General features: G+C 45.5%; 1 protein-coding gene across 2 annotated transcripts in view; it reads right to left on the bottom strand.

Annotated features, from left to right (window-relative positions):
- The window catches only part of Sp1 (Sp1 transcription factor), a 28,639-nt gene extending 11,220 nt beyond the window's left edge, over nt 1–17,419 (bottom strand). The window contains exons 1-3 of one of the 2 annotated variants that reach the window (XM_075960775.1): nt 17,316–17,419; nt 15,826–15,986; nt 14,029–15,541 (exon numbers count right to left, since the gene is read on the bottom strand). In XM_075960775.1, the coding sequence (XP_075816890.1) occupies nt 14,029–15,541; nt 15,826–15,986; nt 17,316–17,322 (1,681 nt within the window). In that variant the 5' untranslated portion in view covers nt 17,323–17,419. The remainder of the gene's footprint in view (nt 1–14,028; nt 15,542–15,825; nt 15,987–17,315) is intronic. The other variant, XM_075960776.1, reaches the window with a different exon arrangement.
- Nucleotides 17,420–20,348: the final 2,929 nt, after the last annotated feature.

Here is a 20,348-nt window from a genome sequence, read left to right as displayed (position 1 = left end):
TACAAGCACTTTGATAAAGGTATTTTATTTTAGATTCATTTATATCTATAAGTGTATTGCATACATTTGGGATGCCTGAGAGATCAGAATATAACATGGGCAACTTAATGAGAACCTCCCCCGACCCCAAATGTGAAAAGAGTTAAGGATATATGGCAGACCAAACATAGAGCTCTGGGGAAAGCAAGAAGAAAACACTGGGCATCCTAGGGAGAAAGAAGCTAGACATGTGAGTTGGAAAAATGGACCAACAGAAAAGTGTAGTAACTGCTCACAATTGTCTGTAACTCCAGTTAGGCGGTTGTGTCACAAGCCTTTAATCACAGCTCTTGAGATGCAGAGGCAGGTGGATCTCTGCTGAGTTTGAGGCCAGCCTGGTCTACAAGAGCGAATTCCAGGGCAGGCTCCAAAGCTACAGAGAAACCCCGTCTCAAAAAACAAAACAAATCAAACAAACAAAAAAACTGCCCCTGAAAATGGGTAGAGCTAAACAGTATTAATGGCTTTCAGCACTAGATGTCACTGTGACTAAGTATTATACCACCCTCTTCCATAGGTTTAAGACGAAAAGGAAAAAAGAGAAATCTGCACAAAATTTAGGAACATAGAAGATATTTTGGAAGTCTCTCCATCAAATCTAAATATCAATTTCAGTTTTGATAATGTTCCCTATCAGCGTTGGTAATGTTCCCTGTTAAGGCTTGAGTTTTGCCATTCATTATGAATCAAAAGGTACAGATTAGAAAGGTCATGATGCTAAATGCCTAATTCCAGTGGTCAGAAAGTGCAGTGGCAGGAATATGGTCAGTCTGAGGTCTCTGCCACATGACGAATTCAACGACAGCCTGAGCTACACTGATAGTATCAAAAGCAAAACAAAATAAAATAAGCAAAGACCTGCCTCAACTCCCAACTGCTAGGATTTTAAGTTTGAGCCACATTCCTAGCTATTGTGTACTTTCAGCATCAATTCATTCTCTATCACAACAGCAGAGCAATTAAATAGAAGTAGAAACAGTACTCAAAGCTGGGTGTGGTGACAAATGCGTTTACACCCAGGACTCAAGAGGCAAAGGGCAGGTAGGATCTCAGTGAGTTCAACACCAGCCTTGTCTACATAGCAAGTTCCAGGACAGCAGTGCTACAGAGAAACCCTTCCTCAAAACAAACAAATGAACAAATAAATGATAAAACAAACTATTTCTATCACTCAAGAGACAGAGCAAGGGCTGGAGAGATGGCTCAGAGGTTAAGAGCACTGACTGCTCTTCCAGAGGTCCTGAGTTCAATTCCCAGCAACTACATGGTAGCTCACAGCCATCTGTAATGAGGTTTGGTGCCCTCTTCTGGCATGCAGACAGAATATTGTATACATAATAAATAAATAAACATAAAAATAAATAAATAAATACACGCAACTGGGCGGTAGTAGTGGTGCACACCTTTAATTCCAGCACTTGGATGAGAGAGACTGGCAGATCTCTGTGAGTTCAAGGCCAGCCTAGAGTTCCAGGACAGCCTCCAAAGCTATAGAGATATAGAGAAACAGCGCAAAAAAAAAAAAAAAGAAAAAAGAAAAAAGAAAAAAAAGGTATGTGTTATTTTATGTACACAATCACACACACACGGGGCAAGAGAGATAGCTCAACGATTAAAAACACCAATGTGATACAGGTAAAGAACCTGCTTTGGCCTATGGCAGACAGTTGCTCTGTGAATCTATCTGGCTTCTGGGAACTTGCATGCAAACCCACATAGGCCATGTCTGCCTGCCTGCCTGCCTGCCTCCTACCTACACACACACACACACACACACACACACACACACAAATAAACATTAGGAAAGAAAAAGAGGCCAGGCGGTGGTGGTGCACACCTTTAATGCCAGCATTTGGGAGACAGAGGCAGGCTGATCTCCTTGAGTTCAAGGCCAGCCTGGTCTACGAGAGTTGGTTCCAGGAGAAGCTCCAAAGAGACACCCTGTCTCAAAAAAACAAAACAAAAAACAACAAAAAAGTGAAAAACAAAGCAAAAAGGAAGGAAGGAAGGAAGGAAGGAAGGAAGGAAGGAAGGAAGGAAGGAAGGAAGGAAGGAAGGAAGGAAAAGGGGCCAAGCGTATTGGTTCACACCTTTAATCTCAGCACTCCTGAGGCAGAGGCAGCTGGATCTCTAAGGTTGGGGTCAGTCCACTCTAGAGAGTGACTTCCAGGACAGTCAGGTATACACAGAGAAACCCTATCTCAAAAGAAGTAAATGAATAAAAATAAAATAAAAATAAAAGTTGGGCAGTGGTGGATCATGCCTCTAATCCCAGCACTTGGGGGAGGCAGAGTCAGGTGAATCTCTGATGAATTCAAGGCCAGCCTGGTCTACTGAGAGAATTCCAAGAAAGACTTCAAAACTATACAGAGAAATCCTGTCTTCAGCCCCACCAAAATTATAATTATATAATATATATTTATATATTTTACTATCTATTATATAAATCAGGCCTGATGGAGCATGCCTTTAATCTCAAGCAGAGGCAGGCAGATCTCCATGGGTTTCAGACCAGTCTGGTTTACACAGTGCATTCCGGGCTAGAAACCCGGAATAAAATTCTGCCTCAAAAAAAAAATTTTTTTTTTTTTCCGAGACAGGGTTTCTCTGTGGTTTTGGAGCCTGTCCTGGAACTAGCTCTTGTAGACCAGGCTGGTCTCGAACTCACAGAGATCCGCCTGCCTCTGCCTCCCAAGTGCTGGGATTAAAAGGCATGCGCCACCACCGCCTGGCCTGTCGCAAAATTAAAAAAGAATGTGAAAAGCACGCTGCTTCATGTGGGCTCATGATTCTGATTCTAGCATTCAGGAAGGTGAAATAGAATATAGAGGCCAGCCTGGGGTATAGCGTGAAATACAGTCTCAAAAACAAGGATAAACACTTCAGGCAGGGAGGTGGTGGGCACACCTTTACTCCCAGCACTTGGGAGGCAAAGGCAGCAGGAGTTCGAGGTCAGCATGGTTTAAGGAGTAAGCTCCTGGACACTGTCTGGAAACAACAACAACAACAAAACAAACAAACAAACAGCCGGGTGATGGTGGCGCACGCCTTTAATCCCAGCACTCGGGAGGCAGAGGCAGGCGGATCTCTGTGAGTTCGAGACCAGCCTGGTCTACAGAGCTAGTTGCAGGACAGGCTCCAAAGCCACCACAGAGAAACCCTGTCTCGAAAAACCAAAAAAAAAAAAAAAAAAAAAAAAAAACCACTCAGAACAGTCTAGACACCTACAATCAGTGGTGGTTCACACTTGGGGGCAGCAGGTGATCAAGGTCATCCTTCGCTATATCTCAAGGCTAGGCTATGAGACAGCCTCAAAAGTTAGGAAAAGCAGTTAACAGCACTGGCTGTTCTTCCTGGCTAGAAAGATAGTTTATTAGGTAAAAGAGTTTATTATGTAAACATGAGTTCAAATCTCCAGTACCCTTATGACAGCTCTGCATGACTACACATGCTTGTGCTCCTAGCCCTAGCATGGGGGGGGGAATAAAATGGTCAGGCAGCCAGCCAGCTTAACTGAAAATGTTAATTTCTAGTTCAGAAAAAGACCCTGCCTTAAAGCCCTATGGCTAACAGAGATAGAGACAACTGAGACACATGAGCACACAAACCTGCATGTAAGAGCAGGTACACTTAACACATACACACAAAGTTCAAGGTCTTTATCAGCTACATAGTGAATTTAAGGCTAGTCTGGACTACATGAGACCCAGTGTCAAAAAAACAAAATAATATAAAAAGAGTCAAAGGTAGTCGAGGTGGCTCAGTGGCTAAGAACACTGACTGCACTTCCAGAGGACCTGTGTTCAATTCCCAGCTCTTACACGGCAGCTCACAACCATCCGAAACTCCAAATTCTGAGGGACCCGACATCCTCTTCAGACCTATGTGTGTACCAGGCATGTAAGTGCACAGACATACATTCAGGCAAAACACCCATACACATTAAAAAACAAAAACAAAGCTGGACAGTGGTGGCATATGCCTTTAATCCCAGCACACTGGGGGAAAAGGCAAAGAGATCGCTAAATTAAGAGGCCAGCCTGGCCTATAGAGTGAGTTCCAGGACAGCCAGGGCTATGAGGAGACCAAGCCTCAATATAAATAAACAAAACAAGAGGCTAGAGAGTTGCCTCAGTGGTTAAGAGCACTGGCTGCTCTTCCAGAGGACCCAGGTTCAATCCCAGCCCCCACAGGGCAGCTCACAACTGTCTGTAACTTTAACTCCAGTTCCAGGATATCTAGCAACTTCACACAGACATACATGCAGGAAAAACATCAATACACATAAAATAAAGTAAATAGTTAAAAGAGAGAGCAAGGCCTCAAACAAAAAAATAAGTAACTTAGATTTTCATGTTCAATACTGAGTAAGAGTAAGGAGAGGATAAAGATAAGAAAGATAGAAACGTAAATTTCCTCCCCTCTCCCTCTCTCTCTCTCTCTCTCTCTCTCTCTCTCTCTCTCTCTCTCTCTCTCACACACACACACACACACACACACACACACACACATACTTTGTTTTGTTTTTTTTTGTTTTTTTTTTTAAGTCAGTGTTTCCCCATGTAGCCTTGGTGGTCCTGGAACCTGCTTTGTAGACCAGGCTAGCCTCAAACTCAGAGATATACACCTGCCTCTGCCACTCAAGTGTTGAGATTAAAGGTGTGGCGGCCACCACCCGGCTAATCTCTTAAAAAGCAAATCTTTGGGGGCTGGAGAGTTGGGCCAGTAGTTAAGAGCACTTGTTTCCAAAGACCAGCATCCACATGGAAGCTCACCATCTCCTAGAGCACCAACACACACATGCAAACAAAACACCCATACAAATAAAATAAAAATAAATCTTGAAAGAAAAAAAGCAAATCTTTGTCGTAACCTAGGTATTTCCTGTTTTAAAAAACAATTTCAAAGTAGTTCAGCTATCAGTTCTTTTGCACATAGGTAAGCAGACATGCACACAAAATTTAGATTATGCAACTCTAAACTTGAGTAACAAGTAATACCACCCAGTTTCCATAAACAATTCACAGTCCAAAAAACATGGAAGCACATGTCAAAAAAAAAATCAAGTTATAATCCAGATTTGTAACCAATTCTCCAAGATTCACTTAATAGCTTTATAAAAGGGGGCTGGAGAGACAGCTCCCAGGTTAAGAGCACTGACAGCTCCTTTTAAAGGATCTGAGTTCAATTCTCATCACCCACATAGCAGCGTGCAACTATCTCTAACTACAGTTCCAGGGATTCTGACACCCTCACACAAACATACAAAACACTCGAGCACATAAAATAAAAAATAAATTAAAAAAGAAAAAGAAAAAAAAGCTTTACACAGAAACAGTTTTCATTAGGTGTTAAGGTCACACCTATAATCACAGCAACTTGAGAAGTAGAGGCCCTTGGATCAGGAGCTGAAGTTCAGTTAGAACTACACAGTTAGAGGCCAACCTGTGTTACCCTGGAAATAGAAGGGAAGAGGAGAGTACAGAAAGAACAAACATTTTCTGGTCTTCAAAAAGGAAGATTCTATTCAGGGGTTTGTTTACTTTGTTGTTGAAAACAGGGGTTGAGCCGGGCGGTGGTGGCGCACGCCTTTAATCCCAGCACTCGGGAGGCAGAGGCAGGCGGTTCTCTGTGAGTTCGAGACCAGCCTGGTCTACAGAGCTAGTTCCAGGACAGGCTCCAAAGCCACAGAGAAACCCTGTCTCGAAAAACCAAAAAAAAAAAAAAAAAGAAAAGAAAACAGGGGTTGGTCTCTAACAACTCAGCTGAAGATTTTCTTTATTAAAGATTTGTTTATTATGTATACAGTGTTCTACCTGCTTGCCAGAAGAAGGCACCAGATCTCATCAATGATGGCCTTGAACCACCAAGTAGTTGCTGGGAAGTGAACTCAGAACCTCTGGAAGAGAAGCCAGTGCTCCCAACCTCTGAGTCATCTCTCCAGCACCTGAAGATGGTTTTTTTTTTTTTTTTTTTGGTTTTTCGAGACAGGGTTTCTCTGTGGTTTTGGAGCCTCTCCTGGAACTAGCTCTTGTAGACCAGGCTGGTCTCGAACTCACAGAGATCCACCTGCCTCTGCCTCCCAAGTGCTGGGATTAAAGGCGTGCGCCACCACCGCCCGGCTCTGAAGATGGTTTTGAACTCCAAATCCTCCTGCCTCCCAAGTGCTTTGGATTGAACGCTGGTGCTACCACATCTCTACTCACTTAACTGAGTTAAAATGGCCATACTACATGCAAAACGCAGCATGATTTAACAATGATGTTACTAAAAAAAAAATTGGAATGAATAGGAACAATTGAAGACTGTATTCTCAAATCCCTGAGTTTCAAAACAATAAAAGTAAAGAACTCTTCTCTTTAAACAGAAGTCACCATTTAAAAAGCAATATCATTCTAATAAAAAAGTGTAGTATCGCCAGGTGGTAGTGGTACACACCTTTAATCCCAGCACTCGAAAGGCAGAGGCAGGCGGATCTCTGGGAGTTCAAGGCCAGCCTGGTCTACATAGCAAGTTCCAGGACAGGCTCCAAAGCTACACAGAGAAACTCTCTCTCTCTAAAAACCAAAAAACCAAAACAAAGTGTATTATTATAGGAAAAGATTCAGAAACATGTTTCATTTGATAAACTATATTATTTTTAAATAGAAATATTTCTCAAAAGACTTTTTACATAAAAATGTTAACTCTGGCTGATCGAGGATGCTCATATCTGTAATCCCAACACTCACTGACTGAGGTAGAAGGATTGTCACAAGTTTGAAGCCAGCCTGGACTACATAATGAGTCTCAAGCCAGTATAAGCAAAAAATTAATACTCAATTTTTGGGGAGAAAAAAAGTAAAAAACATTTTTACAAACTAAACAATGACCTCTTCACATGCACTAGTTGAAAACACAACTTCTTTTATTTTTAAACAAATTAGATTTCAGCAATCTGACCCCAACTTTAGTGAGTCTACTGGCAAACCAATGCCAGCATCACATCCAACTTAATTGTAGACAAAACATTCTCTTTACCCTAGTAAAAATTAGCACATGTACAATTTTTATTTTTAGTTCCTGAAGCTTTCTTTATGAGTGAATTACAGACATCAGGATAGTCTGCTCTATTCTCATGCCAAAGCCCAGCTCTGCATTCTCTATTAGAACTCCCAAGAAGTCAACCAAACTCAATTTCTCAAAGCTGTCCCTATGCACACCCAAGACAAGTTTTCAGTGTTTGACAGGGGCTGAGGGGGAGAGATTTGCAAATTAAGAATACAAAACGACAGACAAAGATACCGATAAAAAGACAAATGTATTGATTAAAACAGAAAAAGGATGCCCATCAAAATCCCAGCAAAGGGCTGGAGAGATGGCTCAGGGGTTAATAAGAGCATTGCCTGCTCTTCCAAAGGTCCTAAATTCAATTCCTGGCAACCACATAGTGGCTCACAACCATTTGTAATGAGGTTTGGTGCCCTCTTCTGGCCTGCAGACATACACACAGACAGAATATTGTATACATAACAAATAAATAAATAAATATTTTTAAAAAAATCCCAGCAAAATCCTTCAAAGACCTCGAAAGAAAAGTACTCAACTTCATTTGGAAAAGAAAAAAAAAAAAACCAGGATAGCCAAAACAATCCCGGGCAATAAAAAAACTTCTGGAGACATCACAATCCTTGATTTCAAACTCTACTACAGAGCTACAGTACTGAAAACAGCCTGGTATTGGCATAAGAACAGACAGGAGGACAAATGGAACTGAACAGAAGACCCAGATATCGGGCTGGAGAGATGGCTCAGTGGTTAAGAGCATTGCCTGCTCTTCCAAAGGTCCTGAGTTCAATTCCCAGCAACCACATGGTGGCTCACAGCCATCTGTAATGGTGTCTGGTGCCCTCTTCTGGCCTGCAGGCATACACACAGATAGAACACTGTATACATAATAAATAAATAAAATATTAAAAAAGGAAAAAAAAAAGAAGACCCAGATATCAATCCACACATCTTCAAAACCTGATCTTTGATAAAGAAGCAAAAAATATCAAATGGAAAAAAGAAAGCATATTTAACAAGTGGTGCTGGCATAAAGGGATATCAACATGTAAAAGAATGAAAATAGACCGATCACCATGCACAAAACTCAAGTCCAGATGGATCAAAGACCTCAACATAAAGCCAGCCACACTGAACCTTATAGAAGAGAAAGTAGAAAGTACACTTGAACGCATTGGCACAGGGCACCACTTCCTAAATAGAACCCCAGCAACACAGACACTGAGAGAAACAATTAATAAATGGGACCTGAAACTGAAAAGCTTCTGTAAAGCAAAAAACACGGTCAACAAGACAACCCACATCAGACAGAGGTCTGATCTCCAAAATATACAAAGAACTCAAGAAATTGGACACCAAAAGATCACATAATCCAATAAAAAAAATGGAGTACAGACCTAAACAGAGAACTCTCAACACAGGAATCTAAAATGGCCCAAAGACACTTAATGTTCAACATCCTTAGTCATCAGAGAAATGCAAATCAAAACAGCTCTGAGATTCCATCTAACACTTGTAAGAATGGCCAAGATCAAAAACACTGATGACAACTTATGCTGGAGAGGTTGTGGGGAAAAGGGAACACTCTTGCATTGCTGGTGGGAATGCAAGCTGGTACAACCCCTTTGGATGTCAGTGTGGCAATTTTTCAGAAACAACCTTCCTCAAGACCCAGTAAAACCACTTTTGGTATATATCCAAAGGATGCTCAATAGTGCCACAAGAACATGTGTTCAACGATGTTCATAGCCTCCTGCCTCTGCCTTGCAAGTGCTAGAATTAAAGGCCTGTGCCATCACCACCTAGCGCACATGCCTGCCTCCCTCCCTGCCTCCCTGCCTGCCTCCCTCCCTCTCTCTCTTCCAAGCCAGGGTTTCTCTGTGTAGCTTTGGCTGTCCTGGAATTCCCTCTATAGACCAGACTAGCCTCAAACTCAGAGATCCGTAGGCCTCTGACTCCCAAGTGCTTACATTTAAGATGTGCACCTCCACCAGCAGGCTTTTTCTTTTAAGACGGAGTCTCATCATGTATATAGCTTGTATTATATAAATCCAGTTTGACCTCCAACTAAAAGATTAGCCTGCCTCTGCCTCTAGAGTACTGCAGTTCAAGGTATGAACCACCAAACTTGGCCCAAAGCTATAGTTTCTAAGGCTACCTCATCTTAGAAAATTAAGATTGTTTCATATGCAGTGAGTTTTCTCCTACACTGTACTTTGAAGAGTACTGTTATGGACTAGAGAACTCAAGCATTAAGTAATACTGTATCAGAAAAGAGAGTAAAGTAAGATATTTTGTAGCAACTGAAGCTAGTCTCTAGGAAACTATACTTTTTAAGATAAAATATAGCCAATTGGTAGTGGCACTCCACTTTAATCCCAAGACTTGGCAGGCAGGGCAGGAGGATTTCTGTGAGTTTGAGGCCAGCCTGATCTATAGATGGTGTTCCAGGACAGCCAAGAATGCTATACAAAGAAACCCTGTTCCAAAAAACAAAAACATAAAATCTACTCAATTAAGAAGAAAAAGGAGGGTTTGAGAGATAGTTCCAACCGTTAAGAGCACTTAACCGTTAAGAGCTGTTCTTTCAGAGGTCCTGAGTTCAATTCCCAGCAACCACATTGTGGCTTACAACCATCTTTAATGAGATCTGGTGCCCTCTTCTGGTGTTCATGCAGAACACTGTATACATGGTAAATCTTTAAAAAAGAAAGAAAGAGAGAGGGAGAGAGAGAGAGAGAGAGAGAGAGAGAAGGAAGGGGATTACAAAATTATGACCAGTTTAACAACAACAACAACAAGGTAATTTATGAGCTAGGAATGTAGCTCAGTTGGTAGAGTGCTTAGCTGGCACTTGAGACTCAATGCCAGCAGCACCTAGTAAAACCCAGAACCGCAGTGCACATCTAGAGGTGCAAGTTAAAAAGATCACAAGTTCAAGGAGCCCTTCAGCTACACAGTGAGAGATCACGATCTTTAGGGGGAAAAAAAATTGATCACATGTGTCTTCAAAAGCATGTTAATGAAGAAAACAATTCTTGACTTAAAAATGACTTTTCCAGTCAACCAGATGGCTCCAAAGTAAAGGTGCTTGTTGAGTGAGCCTGGTCACCTGAATTCAATATCTGAAGCCACCTAAGTTCACCACCTGGAGCTTACTTAAACGTGGAAGCGAATTCCATGAAGCTGTCCTGACCTCCACACAGATGACTTTAAGGTTTCAGTATCTCATTCTGTTATCTGTTAATGTCAAACTGCCGATACATTACATACACCACACAGTTTGTAGAGTTCAAGACCATCAATAGCAACTAGGTAGCCCTAACTTATGACATATTAAATGGCAAACTTCCCCCAAAGTATGACTGGAAATGTCTCATAACTCCTCTCAAGAGCCTAAATTACAACAAACCTCTTAGAAATGGCAAAGATCCAAATTACTAACTAGTTGGAACAATTCCAAGATCTTGCTCTCCTCTAAATATTGAAACTCCTAAATAAAACTCATAATCAAAGAGAAAGCAAGCATGCTGGTATAGACTACTGAGAGTCTCATTTTCTAGGCTGTTGAACTCAGCTTTTATAAAACTTACCCTCATTAAATTTTAGCTAGCAGTTGTTGGAGGCGCACACCTTTAATCCCAGCACTCCAGAGACAGAGATAGGCAGAGCTCTTTGAGTTTGAGGCCAGTCTGGTCTACAAAGCAAGTTCCAGAACAGCTCAAGCTACACAGAGAAACCCTACTGAAAATCCAACAGTGTAGTCGGGTGGTGGTGGTGGCACCCGTCTTTAATCCCAGCACTTGGGAGGCAGAAGCATGTGGATCTCTGTAAATTGGAGGCCAGCCTGGTCTATAGGGTGAGTTTTTTTGTTTTGTTGTTTGTGATAGGCTTTCTCTGTAGCCCTGAAGCCTGTCCTGGAACTTGTTCCTGTAGACAAGGCTGGCCTCAAACTCAGAGATCAGCCAGCCTCTACCTCCCGAGTGCTGGGAATTAAAGGTGTGGGCCACCACTGCCCAGCTTTTCTGTATTTTTTCACTGTATTTTATTATAGATTAATTATAGTGTTAGTGGCTTACACATATAAATGATGTTAGCCTGGGCTACAGAGTAAGAACCTGCACTGCTGGTGGAGGCAGAAGCAGGTGGAGCTCTGAGTATGAGGCCAGCATCCTCTACAGAGGGAGTTCCAGTTCAGACAGAATTACAGAGAAACCCTATCACAGAAAACCCCTCCCCCCAAAAAAACCAAAGACCCCGAGTTTAATTCCCCCAAAATATATTATTAGTTCCATGTTGATCTACATGATAAATTTTTTGAACTTGTTTATGGATGATAAACTGGCACTGATCCTCTTGTCTCATCCTCCCCTGACAAGGATATACACTAGACTCACGATGTATTTTAAAATAACAAATTCTAAAAAGGCTTTCATTTTTACTGATTTTTGGCTTTCTAAAATCATTTTGTTGGTTTTCATGGGTTTTTTGTATTTTTTTTGTTTATTTTATTTTTTAGTTGTATTGTTTTTGAAACAGAGCCTCCCCATACAGCCAGCAGCTAGCTAGCTAGCCTAAGAGTGTGAGTGTGTGTGTGTGTGTGTGTGTTTCATTTGTTTGTTTTGGCAGAGAAAGTACTGTTTTTCCTGTGTAGCCCTGGCTGTCCTGGAACGCTCTCTGTAAACCAGACTAGCCTCAGACTCAAGAGATCCACCTGCCTCTGCCTCTACTTCCCAAGCACTGGGAATAAAGTCATATGCTACCACTGCCAGGCCTTTGAACTCACGATTCTTCTCCTCAGTCTCCCAAGCAGAGGAATTACAAGAATGGGTCACCACATCTATCTGGCCAATGGTGACTCGACTCAGTTTGCACAGAAGGTAGGGTGATAAAGGCTAACTAGGGAAGTCAGGTATGCTGGTGCACACCTCTAATCCCAACACTAGGAGGCGGAGACAGGCCACCGAATCTCTGTTGAGTTCAAGGTCAGCCTGGTCAACACAGAGTTCCAGGACAGCCAGGGTTACTTATTGAGATCCTGCCTCAAACAAATGAACAAACAAAACAATACAAAAACATAAAGAACAGAAACTCATCTTGTTGAAAATCTTTCTGAGGGCTGGAGAGATAGATGGCTTAATGGTTAAAAGCACTGGCTTCTCTTCCAGAGGACAAATGTTGGGATCCCAGCACCCACACCAGGCGGCTTACAAACACCTGGAATTCCAGTCCCAGGGAATCTGATGACCCCTTCCAGCCTCCTGGAGCACCCATTCATCCAAACTGCATGAACATACAGACAGAAACACATACGCTTACGTAAAATTTTAGGAAAGAAAGAAAGAAAAAACTTTCTGGAATCTAGTAAGTCATTTTCCCCTCAATTATGAGTTACAACCCATGAGAAAACTGTTCAAATTGAATCATCACATTCTGTGACCTATGTGGTCTATAAAGCAAAAGAAGGCCATTGATCTAGTTTCCTGAATCAAGATGTGAGGAGTTGCTTGCCTCCTACTCCTGTCACTAAAGGAAGGAGGTATTAGCGAGGCAGTGGTAGTGCACACCTTTAATCCCAGCACTTGGGAGGCAGAGGCAGGAGGATCTCTGTGAGTTCGAGACCAGCCTGGTCTACAAGAGCTGGTTCCAGGACAGGCTCCAAAACTACAGAGAAACCCTGTCTCAAAAAAACACACACAAAAAAAGGAAGGAGGTACTACCCCAGTTGCCATGCCTTTTCCACCAAAATGTGGCATATTCAACACATTTAATCACAAAAAACTGTCAGTCAATAAACCTCTTCCTTAAAGGACAGAGGCAGGCAGATTTCTGTAAGTTTAAGATCAGTCTGGTCCATATGGTGAGTTCCAGGGCAGCTAGAACTATTATACAAAGAAACCTTGTCTCAAAAAAAAAAAAAAGTACTGCCTGCACTTCCAGAGGAACCAGGTTTGATTCCAGAACCCACCTGGCAGGCTACCAACTAACTCTGATGGCAGGGTACTTGAGGACTCCCTTTTCTGATCCCCAAGAGCACTACTAACTTATGTGATCCACAGACATGCATGCAAAACACCCATACACATAAAATAAAAACAAAAGAAACAGAGGAGGAATATGAGAAGAAACGCAACCCTAGAGTTAAAGAGTAATTTTACATTTTGGTTTTGTTTCCCCTTAAGCAACAGTGAAAGGGCTTGAACATAGGGTCTTCTGACTCTCCTGCACACTAGCCCATCCCCATCCCCATGGTTTGCAGTTTGTTTTGCAAAAACACCCTTTTAAGAATGTAAAACCGAGGCAGTCTGGCAGAGGTAGTGCACTCTTTAGGCAGAGGCAAGCAGATCTGTTTCAGTCTGGAGTCCAGCCTGGTCTACAAAGTGAGTTCCAGGATAGCCAGAATTGTTACACAGAGAAACCATGTCTTGAGAAAAAACAAAAACAAAAAAGAATTTAAAACTGGATCCTGGACTGAGGCGGTGGATCTCTGTGAGTTCAAGGCCAGCTTGGTCTACTAGAGCTAGTTCCAGGACAGGCTCCAAAGCCAGAGAAACCCCGTCTCGAAAAACCAAAAAAGTGCTCCTTTCAGCAGGGCAGTAGTAGCGCACTGCCTTTAATCCCAGCACTTGGGAGGCAAAGGCAGGCGGATCTCTGCGAGTTTTAGACCAACCTAGTTCCAGGTTAGGCTCCAAAGCTACAGAGAAACCCTGTCTTGAAAAACCAAAAAAGAAAAAAGTCCTCCTTTCTCATCAGATCAACTGAAAAAAAAAAAATTTCTATTTAATCAGCTCCAAATGTCTTGAATAAAACATTTTACACTTGTCTGATTGATTAGTCCTTGAGGAAACATCTCAGAAGGTTCTCTTTCCCCCTTTAGATTCAACAGTCTTAGGGAAGTATTAGAATTAGTTTGTAATAAATGCAAAAGAATGGATGTCTTACCTGGGGCATTTGCTATAGCCAATGGCAGACCCGGAAGCTGGTGCACCTGGATCCCTGAAGTACCCAATGCACTGAGGTTAATGGTCTGGAGGCCTGGCATGGAGGAAAGTTGAGCAGCATTCACAGTGACTGTGCCAGCAGGAATGGAGGCAGCTGAGGCAATGGGTGTAAGGGTGGTATTGCTGCTGCTAGTCTGCCCCAAGGAAACGCCCTGCATAGGGGCCAAGGTGATTGTCTGGGCTTGCGGGTTCTGAACTTGAAGATTCTGCAGCTGAAGGGTCTGCCAACTGACCTGTCCATTGGGCCCCACTGTTGGTGTCCGAATGATGATGGGACCAGAGTTCTGAACAGCCTGAAGCTGGAGGTTCTGGAGGGTCTCCTGGGAAATAGCTTGAGTTGTGAAGGTCTGCCCTGACAATGGTGCTGCCTGGAGGGCCTGAAGAGCTTGTCCCCCTTGAACTAACTGAGGCTGAATAAGAATTTGTTGTTGCTGTGTCTGCTGACTTTGCTCTCCCTCTTTTTGCTGACTTGCTTGAAGTGAGCTTCCTGATGCCTGATTCTGCTGGATGTTGAGAGAATCAGATCCTTGTAGCCCACCAACCCTTTGGGGTGTCTGGCCTTGAGAACTGGTCCCTGATGATCCGCTGGTGGTGAAGTTCATAATTCCCATGTTGCTGGTGGTAGTAGTTGTTGAGTAGCTATTGGCATTGGTGAAAAAGGAACTGGAACTAGCTTGTGATGACACCAGGCTGGCAGAACTGATGGCAGTCCCTGAGGTGACAGGCTGTGAGCCGCTCTCCTGGGATCCAGAACTGCTGATGGTGACTGCCTGAGAGCTGGGAGTCAAGGTGGCTGCAGAAACGCTGTTGACAGGTAACAAGGTGATGTTCCCATTCAGGGCCACTGGAACATTGGTCACATACTGAGTCTGTCCTGAGAGCACATTATTAGCAAGGCCTTGGAGGGGCACAGCCTGCTGGAGAAGATTTGGCATAGCAGCAATTATGTTGCCCCCACTTCCTCTATTTGTGATGATCTGTTGGTTTGCACCCGGTATGATCTGTATTTGACCAGAACCATCCTGCTGCACTTGGGCCCCAGTGGCCGCAAACTGCAGCTGCTGGCCATCGACAGTCTGGAACTGTGGGATTACTTGATACTGAATATTGGGCATTACTCCAGGCAGACCTGTCAGAACTTGCTGGTTTTGTAGGTTGGGGGTAGTAGCCACAACATACTGCCCACCAGAGACTGCGCGACTCTTGGAAGACTCGCTGCCATTGCTGCCATTGGTACCGCTGCCACTCTGTTCCTTTGAGGTAGGGGTAGCCCCAGAGGAGGAAGAGATGATCTGCCAGCCATTGGCACCCTGTGAAAGTTGTGTGGCTGTGAGGTCAAGTTCACCTGTGCCCCCTGACTGACTCGGACCCTGGGAGTTGTTGCTGTTCTCATTGGGTGACTCAATTCTGCTGCAGGTTGCTGCCAGCAGAGCCAAAGGAGATGGCTGGGATTCCTGGCCAGAAGAGAGGAAAGGAGTTAGTGGCACCCAATAGCAGGCCTAGGGGGCAGTATTCAGCAGACACACAGCAACAATGCAGGCATAGAAAGAGCAAAAACCAGAAACAAAATGCTGACTTTTGTGTATCGTTCCAATTTCAAATTTGGGGACCCTCTAGACCAACTATCTTTCTGTGTGTACTTCCATACCGTAATTCTTCCCAGCATTTTTGATTAAGGAGTTTTCTAGGAATATTTACACCCTCTCAACACCTTCCCCATTTTTGACTGATCACTCACCTGCCCTCCTCCGCCACCACTGCTGCTGCTACTGCCTGTGCTGCTGCTTCGAGTCTGAGAAAAGGCAGCACCACCACCATTACCGTTACCCCCATTACTGCCACCAACACCTTTTTCAATCTTCACCACGGCTGTCACTTCATCCATGGAGTGATCTTGGTCTAAAAATAATTACAAAACAATAAAGTAGAAGGGGGTGAACCTCCCTAAGGTTTAAAATAAGGCTTTGACAAAAAAACATCTTAAAGTAGGGCCAGAATGTTGGCAGACCTAAAATCCCACAATTTGGAACTGGAGGGAAGAGCAGCAAGGGTTCAAAGCAATATTTCAACTACATAGTAAATTGGAAGCTAGTGCCCTAGGTGTGCTGGACAGGCACATGGCTCAATGGTGCCCAAGATGCGTCACTATTTTCCCAAGTACAAAATTAAAGCCAGAAATCATTCAAAAAGGGCTTTGGGAACCAGGCATGGTGACTCACACCTATAATCCCAGCACTTGAAGAATGAGGAGGGTGGCTCCCCAGTTCCAGATCTCTCTGGGCTACAGATAGAGAGAGACCAGGTCTTAAAACAAAACAAACACTTCTGAGAAAGAGAATCCGAGGGCAGTGTCTCAGGAATAACAAAAAGCTGCCCCTAGTGATGGCACACTCTGTAATCCCAGGACTCAGGAAGAAGCAGGAGGATAGCTAAAAATTAGAGGCCAGCTTGGTCTTCTTAGTAACTCCCAAGCCAACGAGTATCAAGGAGACCCTGTCTCAAAAGGAAAAAGAAAGCATTCTGGGAGGAAGAGGGAACCCAACATGTGGGTGGATGGAAAATGTGCTAAAATTAGGATGAAGAAAGATGGGGAAAGATCAAGTGTAAAAGAATTAACCAAACAGGAAGGGAAAGAGAAAGAGTACATTCTAAGTACCGACGGGGAGACATCTGAACACACTTCAGGGGCTCAAGTGGGCTAGGGCTTAGAACCCAGGTTTGGGGCTGAGAGGGCGGGCCCTGGAAGGAAGGGGCGGTTTCGGGGTGAGGGGCGTGGAAAGGGCGGGTCAGATGGGGGAAGGGAAATGCACAGGGGGTGCGGGAGAGGGCCTGGGGCAGGCAGCGACCGGAGGGCGGACCGGGGAGGCGGTTGGCTCAGGCGGGGCCTGCACTGGTCGGGCCGCCCCCGCGGCGCCAGCCCCCGACGGGAGGAGCCTCAGGCGGCCGGCCGAGTCGTGGGGGGTAAGGCCCGTCCCCCGTGGCCGGGGCGGGCAGGGGGCGGGCGAGGCCACAATGCCCCCTCCCCCGGGGCGGATGGCCCATCCCCCTCCTCCTCCGAGGCCCCGCCACTGCCCCTTCTCCCTCCCTTCCCTCCGCCCCGGGCGGGACCAAGGCCGCCGCCGCCGCCTCCCGCCCGCCCCCCCTCACAGCGGGGACCGCCCGGTCGGCCCTCGCGCGCGCCCCCTCACTCCCCTCCCACCCCTAGACGCGGAGTGGACTCATCCTTACCGCTCATGGTGGCAGCTGAGGGGCGAGCTCAAGGGGGTCCTGTCCGGGGGGGTTGGGGGGGGCCGGGAAAAACGCGGACGCTGACGAGGCAAGCGAACCCGGACCGGACAGGGAGGGGGGGGTAAGGAGGAGGGAGCTGCGCGCCACAAGCCCGGCCTAGTTTCCGCCCCTTATCTGCTGCCCCGCCCAATGAGGGAGGGAGAAGGGAGGGCCTTGCGGAAGACAGGCGGGCAGCCTACCCAATGGAGAGACGCGTTCCCCCGATAAGGCGTGTGAGGCCAAGTTGCGTGTCTGGTGTCCGCCCAGAAAGACCGCCCTCTCAGTTTTAGCAACCAATGAAAGGTTCAGGAAGTGAGGATGGGCGGGACGGGACGACGATCGACTTGCAGAACAACCAGTGAAGCGCCAGGCGGGCTCCGAGACCGGTGGGGATAGGAAGAGCTTGGGTAGGAGTGACAGGACGACGACCAATTAGACTCTTGGGCATGCCTGGACAAAGTCCGTTTAGGTGGAGAGTAAGAAATAGGCCGGAACGGGCAAGGGGAAAGCCGTCTCAACCAATCAGAATTCAGGCGGGTAGTTAAGAAAGTTAAGATTGGACCACAGCTGAAACGAGCCGGAACAGGACGAATATTGACAGGAGCCGAAAGCCAATTAAACGCCGAATAAAAGGTGCAGCCTGGAACTTGGAACGGGGAGAGGAGACCTGGCTTCCCCTCAGATGCGCAGACCAATGAGGGGAAGGAAGAAGCCTGGCACCGCCCCTAGCTCGGCCAATGGTCGTTCTAGGGCCGCCCATCGTGAGGAGGGAACCGAGCTGTGCCAAAAGGCGTCCGTCGCCATGTTGGCCCTGTCGGAGTCCCGCGCCCGTCGCTAGGCCGTGCGCTCCCGCTGAGCCACGCTCCGCGCCTGTCAGAGCCGGCGTGAGCGAACGCGGTCTGGCGCCCCACGGGGTCGCATACTGCAGGCGTGGGTGGGCGGCGCCCTCTCCCGTGGGTGGATGCCCTGCGGCGGCGGGCGGGCCGCGAGCTGGTGACGGCACTCAGATCTCAGTTCGGGGCTGACCAATATGGAAGGCTTCGGGAAACTAGCAAACGCCATTTTCTTCATCGTTTCCCAGGCTCGCCAAATCGAGGGCCAGGGTTCCCTGTCCAGAGCTCTTCTGTGAGAGTAACGTACGCTGAGGAACTCCCGGGAGCGAAGCTCTCCTACTGAACTTCCATTTCCCCTCTTTCCTCGTAAACACCGCTTAAGCAGAAAGCACAGTAACCTAGTTACTTCCTTTTGCAATCACGGTGGTTAAAGATTTTGCCCGAGGCACTTGACTCCCTGGCCTCCATTTTGCCTCCTATATCCTTGTTGGAGTGGCTAAGGCCTGGATAGTTTTTTGTTTTTTGGGTTTTTTTTGGTTTTTCGAGACAGGGTTTCTCTGTGGTTTTGGAGCCTGTCCTGGAACTAGCTCTTGTAGACCTGGATAGTTTGTCAGGGACAGGGAGCACTTGTAGTTAATACAGCGTCCCTGCATTATCTACACCACTCAGCGTTCCCGAATGCAGGAGTGTTACCAGCTGGATTTAAATCACTTTGAAGATGATAGAAACAGGCCTCTGAGCCGGGCGATGGTGGCGCACGCCTTTAATCCCAGCACTCGGGAGGCAGAGGCAGGCGGAACTCTATGAGTTCGAGACCAGCCTGGTCTACAGAGCTCGTTCCAGGACTCCAAAGCCACAGAGAAACCTTGCCTCGAAAAACCAAAAAAAAAACAAAAAACAAAAAAACAGGCCTCTGCTGAGATAAATGGCAGATAACTTACCTGTTCTGGACGTACCAGTTAGATAGGCATTTAGTACTACGTATGACAAGCTTATAAGAAATAGTGCATGGTGGTGCATGCCTTTAATTCCAGTCCTAGGAAGGATCCCTGAGAATTCGAGGCCAACCTGGTCTAAATAGTATCCTATGCAAAAAGGTCTTGTATCCGCCGGGCGGTGGTGGCGCACGCCTTTAATCCCAGCACTCGGGAGGCAGAGGCAGGCGGATCTCTGGGAGTTCGAGGCCAGCCTGGTCTACAAGAGCTAGTTCCGGGACAGGCACCAAAGCTACAGAGAAACCCTGTCTCGAAAAACCAAAAAAAAGGAAAAAAAAAAGAAAAAGGTCTTGTATCAAAACAACGAAAATTAAGATAAAGCTAGGCGGTTTTGGTGCATACCTTTAAATTTAGCACTGGGGGTGGGGGACAGAGACAGGCAGATAGGTCTCTGTGAGTTGGAAGCCAGCCTGGTCTACAGAGTGAGTCCCAGGACAGCCAGGACTGTTACACAGAGAAACCCTATCTCGAAATTAACAGGCCGGCAGTGGTGGTGCACGCCTTTAATCCCAGCACTTTGGAGGCAGAGGCAGGCAGATCTCTGTGATTTCGAGGCCAGCCTGGTCTATTATACTTGACAGACTCCAAAGCTACAGAGAAACCTTGTCTCAAAAAAAAAATACGTATTTTAAGGGGAAACGTAGTGGCTATTTCCGTAATTGGAAGGTTGAAGCATTCGGGTTGCTGGAAGATTGAGACCAGCCTGTGTTTGCTTCAAAAAAAAAATTAAAAATATACTTCCCTACAAAATCTATTTTTTTGTTGTTGTTTTGTTTTGTTTTGATCTCCCACCCCCACTTCCCGAGATGGTTTCTTTGTATAGCCTAGGCTATCTTGGAACTAGCTCTGTAAACTAGAGCTGGCCTCAAACTCACAGAGATCTGCCTACCTCAGCTTGCCAAGTGTTTGGATTAAAGCCTTTACAACACCTAGCCTTTTTTTTTTTAACTTTGTTTTACAGAATAGGAAACAGGGTGGCCTAGGTTGGCCTAGATCTCCCTTACTCCCTTAATCCCTGCGGGGATTAGAAAGTGCTCGCTGCCCCCCTCAGTGGATAGAGTCCTTACTTTTATTACTATTACTATAGGAGGTGGGTGTCAGTCACTCTCCTTCTGGCGTACATTGTTCACAGGAAACACTCAGCCCTCCCACTGGCACCTGTCCTG

Source organism: Microtus pennsylvanicus, chromosome 2 (assembly GCF_037038515.1).
Source record: "Microtus pennsylvanicus isolate mMicPen1 chromosome 2, mMicPen1.hap1, whole genome shotgun sequence".
In the NCBI taxonomy this organism is placed as follows: Eukaryota; Metazoa; Chordata; class Mammalia; order Rodentia; family Cricetidae; genus Microtus; species Microtus pennsylvanicus.
The sequence above is the reverse complement of the archived record's forward strand: the minus strand, read 5'-3'. Positions and strand labels throughout refer to the sequence as shown.